The sequence below is a fragment of the Scardinius erythrophthalmus genome, assembly GCF_964197995.2.
Source record: "Scardinius erythrophthalmus genome assembly, chromosome: 20".
In the NCBI taxonomy this organism is placed as follows: Eukaryota; Metazoa; Chordata; class Actinopteri; order Cypriniformes; family Leuciscidae; genus Scardinius; species Scardinius erythrophthalmus.
This window is the reverse complement of record NC_138240.1, coordinates 16,405,525-16,424,477: the sequence shown is the minus strand read 5'-3', so window position 1 is coordinate 16,424,477 and position 18,953 is coordinate 16,405,525. Positions and strand designations below refer to the sequence as shown.

The 18,953-nt window shown below is 39.6% G+C and overlaps 2 protein-coding genes across 4 annotated transcripts; both read left to right on the top strand.

Moving 5' to 3' along the window:
- Positions 1–120: 120 nt before the first annotated feature.
- Positions 121–11,149, top strand: klhl12 (kelch-like family member 12). Of its 3 annotated transcripts, none has more exons than XM_081349471.1 (12): positions 121–324; positions 1,322–1,560; positions 2,738–2,891; positions 5,264–5,481; positions 6,921–7,070; positions 7,894–8,008; positions 8,194–8,300; positions 8,436–8,631; positions 8,978–9,136; positions 9,333–9,431; positions 9,665–9,851; positions 9,973–11,149. In XM_081349471.1, the coding sequence occupies exons 2-12, from the start codon at positions 1,378–1,380 to the stop codon at positions 10,097–10,099; spliced, it is 1,695 nt and encodes a 564-aa protein (XP_081205597.1). In that variant the 5' UTR covers positions 121–324; positions 1,322–1,377; the 3' UTR covers positions 10,100–11,149. The 3 variants fall into 3 exon arrangements, with proteins under 3 accessions (XP_081205597.1, XP_081205599.1, XP_081205598.1); XM_081349473.1 differs by having other exon boundaries at positions 149–324; positions 7,894–8,032; positions 8,155–8,300; positions 9,973–11,036; XM_081349472.1 differs by lacking the exon at positions 1,322–1,560 and having other exon boundaries at positions 164–324; positions 9,973–11,036.
- A 543-nt stretch (positions 11,150–11,692) lies between these two features.
- tuba5 (tubulin alpha 5) lies at positions 11,693–16,514 on the top strand. The gene is made up of 5 exons (XM_081349470.1): positions 11,693–12,360; positions 14,078–14,300; positions 14,492–14,640; positions 15,122–15,802; positions 15,883–16,514. Exons 1-5 carry the CDS (start codon positions 12,358–12,360, stop codon positions 16,174–16,176), a joined length of 1,350 nt encoding a protein of 449 aa, XP_081205596.1. The 5' UTR covers positions 11,693–12,357; the 3' UTR covers positions 16,177–16,514.
- The last annotated feature ends 2,439 nt before the right edge of the window (positions 16,515–18,953 follow it).

The window sequence follows — 18,953 nt, the reverse complement described above, 5'->3', positions numbered from 1 at the left end:
ATCATAAAATTATGTTTTTTTTTAAATTAAGTTATCAAATGAAGGTCAGAATGTGTAGCGATTTGAAATGGCACGAAACGCGCGAGCACAATTAATAGTGCGCAGAGCCGCTGAAAGCGCACGCGCGCTGGTGACGTCGCAGTGTTTTGCTGGGGATGCGCGCACACGTGAAAGCTGTTCTTTTCATTGCTGGAGTAAAATTGATCCAAATCACACCTGCGAGGGTCTCCCTGTTAGGGGTGCCAGCAGATGTCCAAATAGACCGCCGTGTGCTGTCATCCAGTCCTGTTCCGTTTCTGTTCTGCTGTGGATCAGCTGTACGCTGTGAGTTCACATAAAGATGTTTATGTGTGGGTTAGCATCCGTTTTTAGTTAGCCTTAGCATGTAGCCTCATATCACCTGAAACTTATACTCTCACCTGATTTACACCAACACTTTCAGATGAAGTTTTACGAGGAAAATATTAAATACGAAGAAAAGATTCCTGTTTTGCGTCAGTTGAAACACAGGCGTAATTTCCCTCAGCCTACAGCTAACGTTAGACCTTTCTAAAATATCTCATTGTTTATACATTTACATGGTTGTATCGTTATGTTTCAGAATGCCCCTTTCTGTCTAAGATGCTGCTGAAAATATTAATGTATCCTAAAGGATGCGTAGTGAGTCGTTTCATTGAGACACTGCTTCTTTGAGACACAGATCTTTTTGGTTAACGTAATCCTTTTTAAATTGAACTTTCTCAACAAATGTCAAAATACAGCTGCATATTTCTAAGCTAATGTTGCCTTTACGTGCTATCGGAATTATCGTAAATAACGTTACTAGTTTCCTTGTTAAAAAATTGGACATTAACGCCCACTCAAGTCAAAATTTGAATGCGACGAGCTCGTATTCACGACTTCAGAAGTGGGAAGTAGGAATTTTCCGATAGCACGTGAAGGCAGCATCATACACAGATACAAAAACTGACACAAATGGTCTGATCTTAAAGTGATAAAGGCCACCCAATAATTATAATTCTGTCATCATTTACTCACCCTCATATCTTTCCAAACCCCTATGTCTTTCCAAACTTTCTTCTATTTATCTTGAAATAAGATATTTTGAAGAATGTTGGTAATCAAACAGTTTTGGTTCCCATTGACTTTTGTCCATACATTGAAAGTTATTGGGAGCCAAAACTGTTTGGTTACCAATATTCTTCAAAATATCTTCCTTTATGTGCCACAGAAGAAAGAAAGTAATACAAGTTTGGATTATGTGTGTATTTGGGATCAGCTGTGTTGTTTTAGACTGGTCACTGATTGGTGTGTCCTGCAGAAATCATCATCCTGCAGTGCCTGAGGCTTTGTCACTCCACCCCACCCCCTGTCGTCATGGCGCCCAAGGACATCATGACCAATTCGCACGCCAAGTCCATTTTGAATGCCATGAACGCCCTAAGAAAGAGTAACACGTTGTGTGACATCACTCTGAGGGTGGAGGGCACAGATTTCCCGGCCCACCGCATTGTGTTGGCAGCTTGCAGTGATTATTTCTGTGCCATGTTCACCAGTGAGGTAACAAACACCCTCTATATGCACACTCCTCCTCACTCACGTTACAGAAATCATTGTGGTCTTAACTGGAGCTGTCTGTTCGTTGTATTGAAATACACTCCATTGGGGTCCTGACATGGCAGTTAACAGAAATGCTTCAAAATTTCCTGTCCTCTCTACTAATCCATATCAATAAAATTGGCACATATGTAAAAACAAAAACAAAAATCACTTTGGTGCAATTCTGCTCCTTCACATTAGGAGGTGCAGGCGGTCTCTTAATATTATGCTATGCTAAGCTAGCGGCGGCGCTGCCAGACTAAGACAATGCATGCACTGAGACAAAAATGCGTTTGCCAACCTATCTAAATGTAGGGGAGACGGTGAATAACCCCTATTTCAAAAAACGGTGGCGTGTTCCTTTAACGTCACCACCATTAGGCTTCCAACAACTCTTTCAGTCTGAATTAAGAAAAAACAAATCCCTGAAAGTTTGAGTTAAAATAGTTTGCAAGGGCACACATTAAAAAAGTGGACTAGTGAGTAGATGTGGTTACCTGTTCGGCTGACTACAGCCTCTGTAGTCCCATTCAACCACTTGTTAGCATCCACCTTTTTTAAAACACATAAAAGTCAAGTTTAAAGTAATAGAATAAAACGTGAAAATATTTTGAGCTTGTGTTCACCAAACACCTTATTTCAGGCATTCATCCAAAAACACATTCAAAAAAACCCATTGACTTCAGGACAATGGAACGGGAAGTGCAAAAATGCTAACGCACTTCCGGTTTTTGCCTACAAAAATGCGCCATCCTTGAAGCACTCTATAATGATAATAATACAGCTGTGGTGATAGGGTAGAAATATTATGCATTTGCTGCACTTGTCACTTTTTTTTGTTTCGGTCATTTGTTCACGCTGTAGCTTTTATTTTGTACTCACAAACTGAAATGCTGGTTCCGGAAAGCTGGCTTATTTCTTATTGGTCAGTTTTTTTCCAAGACAAGGGAAGAAAAACAACAATGTAAAAAAACAAAAAAAAACGTATGACAGCTTTTACCTCAAGTATGAATAAATCCATAAGCTTGCATCATGTTTAATCTACAGTCTAAATTGTGTTTTGATGTAAATGTGGATGTAAAAAGAAAAATCTTTTATTTTATTTTTTATATCAGTCTATTTTCTTGTTACTCCATAGCTTGCTGAAAAAGGGAAGTCCTTTGTGGACATTCAGGGCCTCACAGCGTCCACCATGGAGATCCTGCTGGATTTTGTTTACACAGAGACGGTGCTGGTTACTGTAGAAAACGTTCAAGAGCTGCTGCCCGCTGCCTGTCTCCTGCAGCTTAAAGGTACAAACACACAAACCAGCCCAGCTCACATTGCTGTTACTTTGTGATTGGATTCTAACATTAACAAACCCATTTCAGATTTGAGAGTTGATTACATGTACAACATTTATCAATTTTTATGTGCTTAAAGTGAAAAACACATTAAGTATAACACATTATAATTATTTTTTAACCTGGTATGTATATGATTTTACATGTGATTTGTAAAAAAAAAAGATTCTGCATGATTTGATTGTTTTTCTGTTATGAGGAAATGAACATCGCATGTTTGCTGAGATCTGAGCATGATAAGGAGTCACTGAGAGTCTTAATTATGAAGGAGACAAACACAAGTACAAACCTGCATGAAATCGGGGTGCAAATATTGCCAGAGACCTGCTATTACAGCTCTGCTGCTGAAGATAGAGATTAGAGAAGAATTTGTCTGTCTTCACTGTCTCCACAAAAGAAAAACATAGGACGTATGGCCATTTTTACCAAACATTACCCTAATAATGTATGTATCTTAAAGGTGCAGTAAGCAATTTTTGAAAAACGCTGCTGAAAGTGGATCGGACCGAACATCAAAACACACTTGTAGCCAATCAGCAGTAAGGGCTGTATATACTCATGATGGAGGAGGAGAGAGATCTCACTGCACAGACATTAGCAGAATGACTATAGAAAGAGTGAGATGGCAGAGAAAACACAAAAGAGAGAGATAGCAGAGAATATAGAAAAGAGGATGATAAGGAGTCACTGGGCCAGGGGAATATAACTTGGGTTACAATCAGGCAAGAGGTAGGACCCGCGTTAATATCGGAGAAGCTTTACAGCGCTGGAGAGACCTTAAGGAGCGGGAAGGCCTGAAAACGGACGCCGAGGTTGCTTTTTTTCTTCTTGATACGTGAGTAAATGTTGGTTTTGCTGTGTTTCACAGAACTAAGATATGCTGTCTGTTGCTTGAATACACTCGTGTCTGTCATCTTTGCTTGTTTGTTCATTATTATTATTATTATTATTATTATTATTATAAGCCTGGTACGTCTAAACCTCCTCCACCGTCCGTTTTAAGCATTGTGTAAAGTGTGTCCGAAAAGTGAGAACACTCCTAATATGTTTTTTTCTTTTGGTTCCCATTTTACTGATCGCTATAACCCCTTGATCTTTTCATCGTTGTAATATATTAGTTACTTGGACTATCGTGTTATGTTCATGAAAACTGTGTTTGTTTTTTGGGATGGAAAGGATGACTTTGCCATTGAAGGAGTAGAGGAGCTAAATAATAATTAGTCATTCGACCTGAATTATCATAGTAACATAAATTGCTTTCACTTTTTGATGACATCATACCTCGGGCGGCAGGACTGTGTTGCATGGTGTGTATGTGAATGTGTGGGCGGAGTCATCAAGATAGGGGTGTGATCCTTTTGGGTAGGGGCGTGTTTTTTTTCGTGATTTCAAATATCAACAGCGTTTACCAGAAAGCATTTACTGCACCTTTAAGAGAATGCACACCAATCAGCAGTTACTTTTACCTGGTTTTAAACTTGACAGTAGTGCTCAAGAAATATTTATTCTTAATATCAATGATGAAAACAATTGTGCTACTTAATATTTTTGTGAATTGTCTTTTTTTAAGGATTTTTTTAATGAAAGTTTATTTTAAAAGAACAGCTTTTATATGAAACAGATTTCTCGTTGTGTCATGTGTAGTTAAACATGCTCGAGTCAAAGATAAGCAAATCACAAAGGAGAACATGCAGGAGAACAGTCAAAACTACACAGCAATTGTACATTGTCTGAAAAAGGGAGAAAACTGTTCAGGCATCCAAAAAATCTATTCAAACTAGATTATTGAAATCACTCAATCTAGAAGACGTTTCTGAGAAAGTTTTTGACAAAAAAACGGCCTGTGACAAAACCTAAAAGCTTTTGAAGGTTGAGCTCTTTGTCCTGATATTGAAACGATGTTTAAAACAAACAAAATGTAGCTTGACACTCAGGTAACACCTGCTCCCGACACTCCCTGCTGTCAAAAATGATGGTGGCAGCATTAGGCTTCTGGGTTACTTTGAGCCATCAAGAGCAGTATAACTAGCCAGATCCCTCTGGCGATCTGCATTAGAGACGAAAACCCATTTCCAAGCACACCAATTGCCAATAACAAGAAATTAATGTTCTTGAATCATCAAAGCAGGTTTGTCTGCAACAAATTAAACTGAAGCCATAATATGTGTGCGGGAAAAAAAATCTTGAGTTTGCCTCTTTATTTCTGCTTGATGAATTTGTTCAATTTGCCTGTTGAGTGGATGTAATTCTGCTGTATTTAATGCACAAATAAACCAGTCTGATGTTATTTGTGTGTGTGCGTGTGTGTGTGTTCTTTACAGGTGTGAAAAGGGCTTGCTGTGATTTTCTTAATAGTCAGTTGGATCCATCAAACTGTCTGGGAATCAGAGACTTTGCAGAAACGCACAACTGTCTGGACTTGATGCAGGCTGCCGAACTGTTCTCACAAAAGCATTTTGCTGAGGTGGTGCAACAGGAAGAGTTTATGCTGCTCAGTCAGAGTGAAGTGGAAAAACTCATCAAGTGTGATGAGATCCAGGTGAGATTGTCTGCTCTTTCACTCTGAATGAGTCCCTGCCTTCAAGTGCACCTGGGAAACTCGTACCTTTGACTTATTGCGACAGTGCCACACATTCAAGTCAGAAACATAACACGGAAGTAGTCTAAACGAAACAAATGAATTATATTGTGAACAGGAAACAAATGACTACATCTGAATGATAATTTTTCTAACTTATTTATACATGGTATCTAAATGTGTTGCATTAAGCAAAACGTGAACGTTTAATGATTAACTTTACACTTGTTGTCTATCAGTTGTTCCATACATCACCCCTTTAAAATGATAAAAATTCAGCCTGTAAAATTAAACTTGCAAAATCATTCTTTACCATTCACTAAAGACTTAGACCATTCACCGCTCACTCATATCTATAGATTAAGCCCCTTTCACACTGAGATTCCAGAAAATACACAGATAATGTGTCCCGGGATTTGTCCCGCGATCGATTGATTTTGGTTCATTCACGCTGCCAGTGATTTTCCGGAATCTGTGAAAATGTGTTCACACACATCCCGTAAAGACACGTGACGTCAGGATGTGATAACTCCTATCAGGTGTCAGTTCTGCTGATAACTCTTCGTCATTTCTACACCAAGACGAGTCCATACTCCCCAGTACACTGGGTTTGCCGAGTGGCTCGTTCCCCATATGCTGTAGCATAGGTTGTAGAAAGGCCCGTGCGTCATCACTACGACACACCCCTTATGGCATTGGTCGTCCTGGCTTTTGTTCACACAGGGCGCGTTCCGGGACTGATCCCGGCAATGTTACTAGGTCCCCATCCCGGCATCAATCCTGGGACGTGTTTGCGTTCACACAAAAGGCACTCTAGCAATGTTACGGCAATTTCCCGGGATCAATGCGCTGTGTGAAAGGGGGCTTAGATTAGAGATATATTATATTATGTTATCTTGTGTATCATCTAGAATTTTGAGTTCATCTTGTAAATATGACTTTGCTTGATCATTTATGTGCTTGAAAGTTGTAATTAAAATATTTCTGATTCCAATTGAAGGGAACAAGCAATTAAAAAACACATTATGATAGAACGTAGGAACCAATTCAGGCTGGTTTGGAGTCCCATATTTCTCCGCAAGTTTAAAATGTCTTTCTTTTGTGTTTTTGAGACTTTCAGCAACAAAGTGTAATAAAGACAAGTAAAAACGCAAGTGCAGACCTGTAACCCCCCTTCTTGTCTTGTTTTATGCACACACAGACTCTCAGACAAAAACACGTACCTTTTGTGTTGTTAAATTCTTGTCTCTCACCACGGTCCATTAATTCTGAAGGTGTAATTACAACGTTTGGACTTAAATTTATAGTATCGTGCAGAAGTCAGATCTAAACCATGAAAATTAGAAGCAACAAAAAAAGTTTGTGTCTCAACAAATCTGCATGTTACTGTACATGTGTAGGTTGACTCAGAGGAGCCTGTATTCGAGGCAGTTCTGAACTGGGTGAAGCACAACAGAAAAGAAAGAGAGCCATACCTGTCTGATCTACTGGAGTATGTGCGCATGCCGCTGCTAACCCCACGATACATCACAGATGTCATTGACACAGAGGTTAGCTTGTGCCATGTACACGCTGCCTATAGAGCTGGTAAGTCCCGCCCCTTCCGCAAAACCCCGCTGGACCTCAAAGTTGAAAAACCGTCAATGCAAGTGAATGGGAGAAAATAATTATTTTCTGGTCCCGTTTGAATTGTGCCATGAATGTGAACATATGTTGTCTGTGAATTTTTTTATATAACTTTTCGTGTAAAGAATGATACAATTTAGCGGGTAGAAGTTTGATACGGTTAGACTTTGTGTGAGAGCACTTTGTGGACTACAACTCTCGGCGCGTTTGAAAGGTCACCACCACTCGCACACGGACTAGCTCACGGATCCCGCTAAACATGGCTGTGTCTTTGGTGCACTTCACCGCCTTCTTTCAGGGAGAGGACAAAATCGTTGATGTTGGTGAAAACCACGGGTAAGTCAACTTTATGAGGTGACGTCACATAGGCGACATGTAGTCTTCCTCGTTATGTCTTTTCCAAAACTGCTAGCCGAAGAATCATACCATATACTGTCAAACTCGTAACATGAAAAGTTATATAAAAAATTCACAGACAACATATGTTCAATTCATGGCACAATTCAAACGGGATCAGAAAATAATTATTTTCTCCCATTCACTTGCATTGACGGTTTTTCAACTTTGAGGTCCAGCGGGGTTTTACGGAAGGGGCGGGACTTACCAGCTCTATATGAATGTAAAGGATGTTGCAGTTACAAAGATCTTAATGTTCATGGGGTCAATGTCCCCACCTGTGTTTTTTGTTTTGTGTGTGTTACTGCATGATATTTGTACATTTGTATTGAGTGTTTGTATCTGTTTCAGCCATTGATACGCTGCAGTCTGCCATGTCGAGATTTGGTGGACGAAGCAAAGAAGTTTCACCTCCGGCCAGAGTTGCGCAGCGAGATGCAGAGTCCTCGAACCCAAGCGAGACTCGGTCTGATGCCTCTGTGTGTTTTCAGTATTTAGGCCTGAAATCCTTCAGTCTAATTAATCCTCTAAATATATCATTCATTATGTCATTTCACTCTTTCACTGAATCAGTTTGGCATGTCTTAACATGTTTGTGATTTTCTTGAGAAGCCTCGTACAACTACTTTCTGACACTGGAATGGGTTTTAGGTGCCAAAGAGGTTTTGTTGGTAATCGGAGGATTTGGCAGCCAGCAATCACCCATAGACGTTGTTGAGAAGTATGATCCCAAGACCCGAGAGTGGAGCTTTCTTCCTGTGAGTTATGCTTTACATTGATAAAACATTTCCCCAGTGTCAGTGGACAAAATGGCCACTGAAGCAAACATCATGTCTGTTTAGCAGAGGAAGGACCGATAAGAGATTCCTCTTAAAACATCTTTTATGTTCCAGAACATTGCAAGGAAGCGACGCTATGTTGCCACTGTCGCCCTGAATGATCGCGTTTACGTTATCGGTGGGTATGACGGCCGATCGCGGTTGAGTTCGGTTGAGTGTTTGGACTACACTGCAGATGAAGATGGAGTCTGGTACTCTGTCGCCACAATGAATGTACGCAGAGGCCTTGCAGGAGCTACAACCCTCGGAGGTACCTATTCTGTATAGGGAAATTATGCTTGTTCTTACACATTCGTAGAGTTCTAGTGGTTTCTTCTGTATTCTGGGTCAAGGTGGGTTGCGTTTATGAAGATTTACAGGTACATGAGCATTGAATGAAGCAGTACAGTTCACATAAGACTGAAACAGAATCTGCCAACCAAACAAGTTCAGTGAGTTTATGTGGGTTCCGTGGATGTAGAGAAGGATGATTTTCTTACATCGCCTGAAGCGCTTTGCTTTTGCAAGTCGGTTGAACAAACCAGCATTATTTCAATCTGAAAGGCTGTTTTTTTTTTAGAACTAGTCAGCTTAGACTGTTTTTTCTTCTTTCACAGATATGATCTATGTTGCGGGTGGATTCGATGGCAGTCGACGTCACACCAGCATGGAGCGTTATGACCCCAATATTGACCAGTGGAGCATGCTGGGAGATATGCAGACTGCCAGAGAGGGAGCAGGACTTGTTGTAGCCAGCGGCCTCATTTACTGTTTAGGTAGCGTTTTATTAGTTGTTGAAGGTAAATGAATATGACTGGAAGTCTGGACAATTTCTTGTGCTGAGAAATCAGGAATCCGGTTGCTCCTAACTAGCATCAATAATGGCAGGAACTCAAAAGGCTTGGCACAGACATGTTCAGATAGACATGCAGATTTTCAGACTTGGTAAACATTGTGTTGTTGTGGCTTCAGGTGGTTATGATGGTCTGAACATCCTGAATTCTGTAGAGCGGTATGACCCTCACACGGGACACTGGACCAGCGTCACTCCCATGGCCAACAAACGCTCAGGTACACTCGCAGTCTCCTTTTTACACATTAAATATAAATTTTTTTATATTCTACAACAGATCTTAAAACTATTTGTGAATAGAATCATTTCTATATAGTGCATGTTGCATATACTACTGTTCAAATGTTTTTTTTTCTTGCGCATTTTTTTCTTAAATTACAAAAACATTAATTGGCAAACCTCCAGTGAAGACCACTGCTATATACTGTGACTGCTTATATTTATGTTGCAGGGGCTGGTGTGGCTTTGCTGAACGATCACATATATGTTGTCGGAGGGTTTGATGGCACAGCCCACCTGTCTTCCGTAGAAGTGTACAACATCCGCACAGACTATTGGACCACCGTGGCCAATATGAGCACGCCACGCTGCTACGTAGGAGCCACAGTCCTGAGAGGCCGCCTCTATGCCATTGCAGGGTAAGATGTCAATATATTACATTGAACCTTTCCCAAATGTGTTTGTGCTGTTGTTACTACCAGAAAATAAATTTATGACTTAATCATTTGCTTTGATATTGCGTCTATGTTCTTTCTGCAGATATGATGGGAACTCGCTGCTCAGCAGCATTGAATGTTACGACCCTGTGATTGACAGCTGGGAAGTGGTGACTTCAATGGCAACACAACGCTGTGATGCAGGAGTTTGTGTGCTTAGAGAAAAATGAGAAGAGAAACTATTCGGACATAGAGGCGCTTTATAATGACTTCTGGATGCTGGAATCTGTGCTCCACTGCTCAGTGGAGCATCAGATCCCATTACCAGCCTTTTTATGACTCTTTCCTCTTTGGATTGAATTTTTTTGCCATCTGAGATCTCAGTCCTTGTTTTCTTTTAATGAAGGTGAAAAACACTAACTTTATGATGCAGTGAACATGTGTGTTTCACGTTTTTGTTCTCTTCATTCAGAACTCTGTGATCTTTGATTACTTGTGAGATTCACTCAGTTGAGTCCTTTAAAGTGCAATATAATAATCTACTGGTGTCAAAATGTCTCAGAGAAGAGACAAGTATGTGTATGCCTTACTGCCCAAGTGACTGAATCCTTCCTGAAGGTGAGAATATTGTCAGATTCATCAGGATGCGACAGCAGAGGTGCTTTGCGTAATCTGTTTTGATCCTGTCCGTTATGACATTGTCATCATCATCATCTCTGGTTGCTGGGGCTCTTCTCATTGACTCGACCCTTTATCAATGTGCCTGATGCACCAGGGATTTCTCTGTCATGTACAGAACCATCAGCGAGATATCATAAAGCCAGTGTGCTGGTGTTTTTAAGTGTGAATCTGAATGCATGGGTGAATTTAGCTGTGCTCTCTCTCAGTGAAAAGTGACTTGTTAAATACTGAAAACTGACCCATTAATATGAATGAAGGATGATGTGCATGGTGGATGTTCTGCAGTATATCATTGATGTGGTATGCTGTTTTAATAGTGTGATTCCATGATAAAGACAATAAAGGAAAAGTCTGTTTATCAGGTAACAAAACTTAAGCCCTTATGAATGTTTCACATCAGCTTACCTGTAAGATCATTTTAAAATAGAAGATGCTAGAAATCAATCTCAAGTTACACTGGTCCACGCTCGCTGAATATTGCCATGGTAGCTGCACTCCCTCTGCCAAAATGACAAAAATATTTGAATTAGTGTCTGGTGAATTGGCTATTATTTCATGAAACATTTAAAGACCCATTGAAATTGTTAGATTTGCAGTTTTCTTTATTGTGCTGACGTATTTCCTACTGAAACAGGAAGTTGAGACTATATGTATCTAATGCTACCTTTAAGTACACCTGGGAAACTCAAACCTCGTATGTTCGTTATAAAATCATGCATTCAAGTCGGGAACAACACGGAAGTAGCTATGAAAAAGAATTACACTTAACAATAAACCCAAATAATTACATCTAAATTTAAAATTATTAAAAATATTAATTTCTTACATCAGTGTTTCAAATCGACATGCTCCTTTCCGACATCTTAAAGTTTCCCACTTGTAAATAAAACTGCTCAGACATTTATGTGCTCAGAACTCTAATTATGATATTTATGTTTCCACTTGATGGCCACATCCTTGTTAGTCACAGGTGGCATTTGGAGGAGGGATGTGCTAATTCTAGAGATTTGATTGGACAAAATTCTGTATCGTGCCTGACGAGTCATCAATATTTTAGGCCTTTTCCCCTACATGATCAAGACTATAAACTTTAAACATGTTTATCTGATAAAAGTTGGTTAGCTTTCATGAGTATATGCACTAGCATATAAATACATCAGAGCTGATACGTACGCATGGACTAAAAGACACAGAACCTTTTTTTTTTTAACAAAACCTTAAAAAAGTATTTTAAAGATTTGTTTTACTCATCAGTGCTTTCTCGATGCTTTCAACGTTTCCATGTTTAATAATGTTAAAGAACTTTTGTGAAGAAAAGCTGTCGGAACAAAAGAAATAGGCTACCTGATGCACCTCAGAGGACATTTTGAACTTTCCAAGGAAACCTGCACTTCTCGTGAAGACGAAAAAATAAGAATAATTCAGCTCTCCCATAACCTATTTTCTTATCAGGATTCTCAGGAAAAGGAAAGGCTTGTTGTTTTTAATTGTTTCGCTCTCGAGAACGGTTAGAAATGTTGCAACATTTTTAAATCTAAAATGAGTGTTTAGTTACACCAATCATATGGCGAGGAGGGTGTTGATGCTGCCGCTGGCCAATTGCGAGCTGCAGCGGGCGGTGTGAGCGCGCACGCGAGTATATAGACTGAACCGCGGACCTTTCGCCCCATATTGCTGTGTTGGCGAAGACACGTAACGCGTCTGGTCTGCACTCAACGGAGCTCAAAACAGACTTTTGGTGATTTTTCCCACCGAAAGACATTAACGTTTTCTAAAAAAAACTTGTATCCACAAAGACTAAGTCAAAATGGTAAGTGAGACTCTAGTCACTAAAATATTAATACTTTATAGCTTTAACAATAAAAAGTCAAACGTGGTCTTTTTCACAATTATTTTTTTAATTTGCGTTGTATTAAACCTACTTTTACTTTTAGTCGCGTGGCTCTCTTTGAAGCATGTTAAAGGAGCAGTTCACTTAAATGAAAATTCTAACATTCACTCTAATGTGTTGTAAAACCATAACTTTCGTTCTTCCGTGTAACACATAACGAGATTTTGGGCAGATTGACTGTCTGCATTCACGTTTAAAAAGATGTGACTCAAACTATCAGTACTTGAGAAAAAAATATATATAAGTTTGGAGTAACATGAGGGTGACTTAATTTGAGTGAACTATCCCTTTAAGACATTGACGCATCAAGTTACTTTGTCACATTATCAACTAACTTAATAAAACGATTACAAGCGTCGTTTCTCTTCCGTGTCTTCACTTTGACGTGAACTATTTATTGGGAGAAAACGTGTTTATGTATGCGACCTTTGAAAATGAATGTAATCTTTTCCGATCGGAATGTATTATTAAGCCGTATTGGGAATGGGATATGTAACTCCTATGCTGCGCATGAGGAATTCCTCGAATCCAACTGCGGAGGCCTTTCACGCGCGCGGTCAGAGGGGAGCGCGAGGCTGGGGGATGGGAGTCTGCTGACTTGTTTCCCTCCCAACTTTTACAGACTTTTAACCCTGGAGCTACTCTAGTTCTTTTAAAAATGCTGTTACTTGTTTGTGTCGTTGATTTGATGTTTGGCGCATAATTATTTTCTACTTCCTCTATTTTGCAATAGTTCAGGTTACGGCTCCTTCCTGTCGTCCATTTTACGATAAAGCGCGAGAGATCGGAGTGCGTTCTACTGTCAACCATTTTTTTTTTTTTTTCTAAGTTGAAAAATGGGATGTGGTAATCTTCACAAAAAGTTCTTATTTAAATGTGCCTGTGAGATACCAGAGTTTCTCCTGGAAGGAAATGAATTAAGACTTATGTTCTTTAATGCAATTAGAATTCTGCCCGCATGTTGTTCCAAACTTGTGTGGGTTTTTCTTCCTTCATGGAACACAAAATGAGACATGAGTAAGAATTGACTGCGTCATTCACCTTTCAATGAGTTATTTCCCTCTCCATATGAATAAAGTGAATGCCGGTGACTTAATATCTCATTTTGAAGAAAGTCACACAGGTATGGAACATTCCTGAACTATCATTTTAACACTGGTGGTAGGAACTTTAAGGTAATGAAATTTAAATGATTTCTTAAAGAGATTCAGCAAATATTTTCACTGGATATCTTTGGTCTTCAGATCAGACTAAAGAAGGAATTATGCACTCACTAAAATGCAGGAATCTGGCTCAGGGGTTCTCCATGTTCCCTAGTACCGTTCGGTCTCACCTTCCAACCCCAGATAGTGATTGAACTAATTATAGTTTCAAGTTCAGCTGCAAGAGGAAGTTAGGACTTTAATTGGAGTTTCAGCTTCAATAGGTTCAAGGTCAATATATCCCACATTTAATTGACTCAAAGGCTATAGTATTAAAAATTAGATTAGAAGTTTATTTTAATTACTTGTAATTGAAAAGCTGCCTGGCAAAAAAAAAAGCAGTCTTTTTCTTTTACTGAGGTCACCAGGTTCACGGGCCTGGAGGCAGCTATTGGCTGGCAGCCATTTAAAGCAATTTCTTTTTCTTTGTGCAGCGTGAGTGCATCTCCATCCATGTGGGCCAGGCCGGAGTACAGATTGGCAATGCATGCTGGGAGCTGTATTGCCTGGAGCATGGCATCCAGCCTGATGGCAATATGCCGAGTGATAAGACCATTGGTCGTGGGGATGATTCCTTCAACACTTTCTTCAGTGAGACTGGCGCTGGGAAGCATGTGCCACGAGCTGTGTTTGTGGATCTGGAGCCTTCAGTCATTGGTAAATGGTTATTGAAAGGGATCAACCATCATAAAAATTCTATCTTGTAGTAAACCAGTTTTATTACCCCTGAAATGTTGAAATGTATGTGTACTTTAGCCAACATCCAGAATGCAAATAGTTAAGCTTAAGTTTTTTATATTTATTTTTAAAGAGCTGGATATCAAAAAGACCTGTTTCTTATGTTTCAGATGAGGTAAGGTCTGGAATCTACAAGCAACTGTTTCATCCGGAGCAGCTCATCTCTGGGAAGGAAGATGCAGCAAACAATTATGCCCGAGGCCATTACACTGTTGGCAAGGAGATTATTGATATGGTGCTGGAGCGCGTCCGCAAACTGGTATGAACTATAATTGAGAACTAAGGATACACTGAATGTGATATCTAACTTAATGCCAATATTAGGCATTCAATCTGTAAGTTCTACAAGTGCATTTGGGTATCACAACATTATATTGTACAAAATGCAAAATGGATATTTATTTAGACTGGCTAAAGATTATATTTAACTTCTTAAATTAGTATCTTTAAAAGAAGAACTTTTAAATGAGTATAAGATGTTGGTAAGGCTATTCTGAATGTAAAAAAATTTAGGAAATGAGCTTGCACAGTTAAATGTAAGAATTTTGTTTCTATCAAACAAAATTACATTTCTGTGTTTTTTGTTCCACAAAATATCATGGAAATGTCACGCCAGTTTTGAAAAACGTGATGGTAAATGAGTAAACAATCCATATCCCTTTACATAAGTGTAATTTAGAGAAATATATATGATTTACTCATTGTTTCTTTCTTTCTTTTTTCCCCCTCTCCTGATCTAGACAGACCAGTGCACCGGTCTCCAGGGTTTCCTGATTTTCCACAGTTTTGGTGGAGGCACTGGCTCTGGTTTCACGTCCCTCCTGATGGAGCGTCTCTCGGTCGACTACGGCAAGAAGTCCAAGCTCGAGTTTGCTATCTATCCCGCTCCTCAGGTCTCCACCGCTGTGGTTGAGCCTTATAACTCCATCCTAACCACCCACACCACCCTGGAACACTCTGACTGTGCCTTCATGGTAGATAACGAGGCAATCTATGATATCTGCCGCCGAAATCTTGACATCGAGCGCCCCAGCTACACCAACCTCAACCGTCTCATTGGTCAGATCGTGTCCTCCATCACCGCTTCGCTGCGCTTTGATGGCGCCCTGAACGTCGATCTTACCGAGTTCCAGACCAATTTGGTGCCGTATCCCAGAATCCACTTTCCCCTAGTCACATACTCTCCCATCATCTCTGCTGAGAAGGCTTACCATGAGCAGCTGTCCGTGTCTGAGATCACCACCGCCTGCTTTGAGCCGTCCAATCAGATGGTGAAGTGTGACCCCCGGCATGGGAAGTACATGGCCTGCTGTATGCTTTATCGTGGTGATGTCGTGCCCAAAGATGTCAATGCCGCTATTGCCAACATTAAGACCAAACGTTCCATCCAGTTTGTGGACTGGTGCCCAACTGGATTCAAGGTGGGAAGAATTGACAAGACATTTAAGTGTACTTAATTCAAACTTCAGTCAAGTTAACAATGTGTTCTCTTTCTCTACAGGTTGGCATTAATTACCAGCCACCTACAGCGGTTCCTGGTGGAGACTTGGCCAAGGTACAGAGAGCTGTGTGCATGCTGAGCAACACCACGGCTATTGCCGAGGCCTGGGCCCGACTGGACCACAAGTTCGATTTGATGTACGCCAAGCGTGCCTTCGTACACTGGTATGTCGGTGAAGGAATGGAAGAGGGAGAGTTCTCAGAGGCCAGAGAGGATCTTGCCGCACTGGAGAAAGATTATGAGGAGGTTGGTGCCGAGTCTGTGGAGGATGAAGAGGAGGGAGAGGAGTATTAAAGACTGTTTAAGAGGCTGATCTGAGACCTACAGTTAGAAGAGTAACTAGTCCTACTCCAGCACTTACAAGCAGTATTTTTACCTCTCAAATGACAAGCTTCCTTATGAAATCCCAATGATAGGGAACAATGCCCTGATGTGTGAGACATAAATGTTCTTTTGTGTCAGGTTTTGTTGTTTTCTATACCTCCTATTCTGTCTTCTTTCACAAGAAATGAGTTGCTTGGAAAAGCAAGGCAGTTCTGTCTGTGAACACTGTTTTGTAAGATGACTTTTGTCTCTCACATATCATGTTGTAAGTGATAAATACCATTTCAGAATAAATTGTCCTGTCTATTTATGTATGTGTATTCTTTCCTTAAAAAGGAATGAATCCCTTAAAGGAGTATTCACTTTCAAATGAGAATTAGCCCATGATTTACTCACCCTCAAGCCATCCTAGGAGTTTATGACTTTCTTCTTTCAGACGAATCCAATCGGAGCTATATTAAAAAAATATACTGGCTCTTCTAAGTTTTATAATGGCAGTGGATTGCAACCAACAGATTGAAGCTCAAAAACGTGTATCCATCCATCGTAAACAAAATCCAAACAGCTCCAGGGGGTTAATAAAGGCCTTCTGAAGCAAACCTACGAGTTTATAAAGTTTTAAATATTAATATTTTTCTTAAAGTAAAATGACTAGCTTCCGGCCAAATGAACATACGGATTACACTTGAGTGTAAAGCCCAATTTATGCGAGTAATGCGACATACTGCTGATATTTTACGCTATGCCATGACGCACTACGCTACTTATGGGGTCATACAGTTTGTAAGTTGCGCATTAGAGGCAAGTAGACTGCGAATGACTGTTTGGCCGGAAGCTAGAATTTGTAATGTGTTAAATATATAAAAAAAAAAAATCTTACAAACTCATTGTTTTGCTTCAGAAGGCCTTTATTAACCCACAGGAGCCTAAAAACAAATCTCTAAAAACAAAAACTGGTTTCATATGTAACTCCTGAATATAATGTTACTTTGAATGGCAGGCAATTTTTGACAAATGTTAAAGGTTTCTTAAAGGATAAAGTCATGTGGACACTTTATCCTCTCCTGCTGAAAAGTAATAGCCTGGTAATACCAGACTCTGCTACTTTGCTTTGCTTCGTAGAGAGAGTCTGGAGTTCCGTAATAGAAAAACGTTTTCTTTACCGCCTGGGGGCGCTAGTCTGAAGCTTAAAATCATTGGTTACCCGTAAGCCAATCACATAACGTTTGTTTATGGCGTGTGTTATGCGCATGCTCAGCCGCATCTAACTTCCACTGTAAACACATGTATGATGCGAAAACAAAACCATCGAGCGAAATACCGGAGTGAACATGGCTGTGAACGATTTTTGCAGATTATGTGACGTAAATCTACGCATCAGCGTCTACGTCACGGCTCTCAGCCCGCCCTCTGTTCGAAGTACGAAGTGTGACGTAGTCAGGCTAGAAAAGTCATCCTAAAGCACTGAAATTCTTCATGATAACAATTGTAATTGCTGTTTTAGTTTGTAGACTTGAAATAATTTGTATTTATCATACTCAAGCAGTTAATCCACAGGTGGGTTCTGATAGGTGTACCCTGTTAGAATATTTTAATATATAGTGTGATTTCAAGACATTTGAATACATCACATTTTCTATGTTAAAACAAATATTTATAAAACTTTATAAATAGACAGAGGCTCCTGTCAGTAGATGTAGGTAGGGCTGATTCTGTCTCTAACGTCCTTGCGTTATTCAGCCTGAGGGTGGCGCTCTAATGTTGACTGACATGTAAAATAAATACATATAGTATTTTGTCTATGGATTGACTGGCACGCATAGAATGTTTTTTTTTTTTTTTAGTATTGTCTTAGTGTATCGCCTTATTTATTTTAGAATGTTGCAAACAAAACCAAACACAGCAGAACTATAAAGGCTATTCACATAAGCACGTTTAAACTTTAATGAATTTGATACGAAGAATAGACATGCCAACTAGTTACTGACCTGTGCAAACTAATAGCTGAATCCTCTTGGTCTGAAAATAAGCGGGGCAGTCTGAGCGCTGCAGTTCCATTTTTCACCACAGATTTACATTGGAAAAATTGGGGCGCTATAGAGCTGGGGAGGACACAGGCACCATCCGCCCAGTTTCATGATACATGTCTGCCGAAGCATTTTTGATACATCCCGCACACTTTACGACTTAAAATAAATTCCGACAATATTTGAAACAAAATGCGGAACATATTTACAGTTTATAATTGATTCAGTTAACATGTAGATTAATGTTTCGGTGGAGCTCTGACCCACCTGCCCTGATCTAAATCATAGGTCTTCCATCTGCAACACATTGTTTCATCTCAACCTTTTATTTAACTTCAACCAAACATAGAGATACAAAGTTAAATTTTATTTGTAATGTAAATTGTTTTATCTTTTCCATAGTAAAATTTAAAATGTGGAGGAAAATATTGAAATTGTAATAAAATGTGAGTGACTGTACACCAATAATGATTATTTTAATAGATGTGCAATGAAAGCATAAGAGTATGTTATTATTGGCCAGGTCTGAGATGCAGCACTGCTACTTTCCTATCACTGTCCTTTATAACAAAATAATACTTTTAAAACAATAAGCTTTGTGTTAACAAGTCTCAGCCTCTGACGTGGCCTTGTAATTTATGTTATATATTATTTATATATAATATGATCATATAATAAACATTATAAAACATGTCAATGCTAAATTTTACATTGAAGTGC

What these genes read in the sequence shown, in the direction of transcription:
- klhl12 (XM_081349473.1), top strand. Translation starts at nt 1,378, where the DNA reads ATGGCGCCCAAGGACATCATGACCAATTCGCACGCCAAGTCCATTTTG. An exon ending in CAGATGTCATTGACACAGAG is followed by an intron (nt 7,071 to 7,893) that starts GTTAGCTTGTGC and finishes TATCTGTTTCAG; the next exon opens with CCATTGATACGCTGCAGTCT. An exon ending in CGGCCTCATTTACTGTTTAG is followed by an intron (nt 9,137 to 9,332) that starts GTAGCGTTTTAT and finishes TTGTGGCTTCAG; the next exon opens with GTGGTTATGATGGTCTGAAC.
- tuba5 (XM_081349470.1), top strand. An exon ending in TCTGGAGCCTTCAGTCATTG is followed by an intron (nt 14,301 to 14,491) that starts GTAAATGGTTAT and finishes CTTATGTTTCAG; the next exon opens with ATGAGGTAAGGTCTGGAATC. An exon ending in TGGAGCGCGTCCGCAAACTG is followed by an intron (nt 14,641 to 15,121) that starts GTATGAACTATA and finishes CTCCTGATCTAG; the next exon opens with ACAGACCAGTGCACCGGTCT.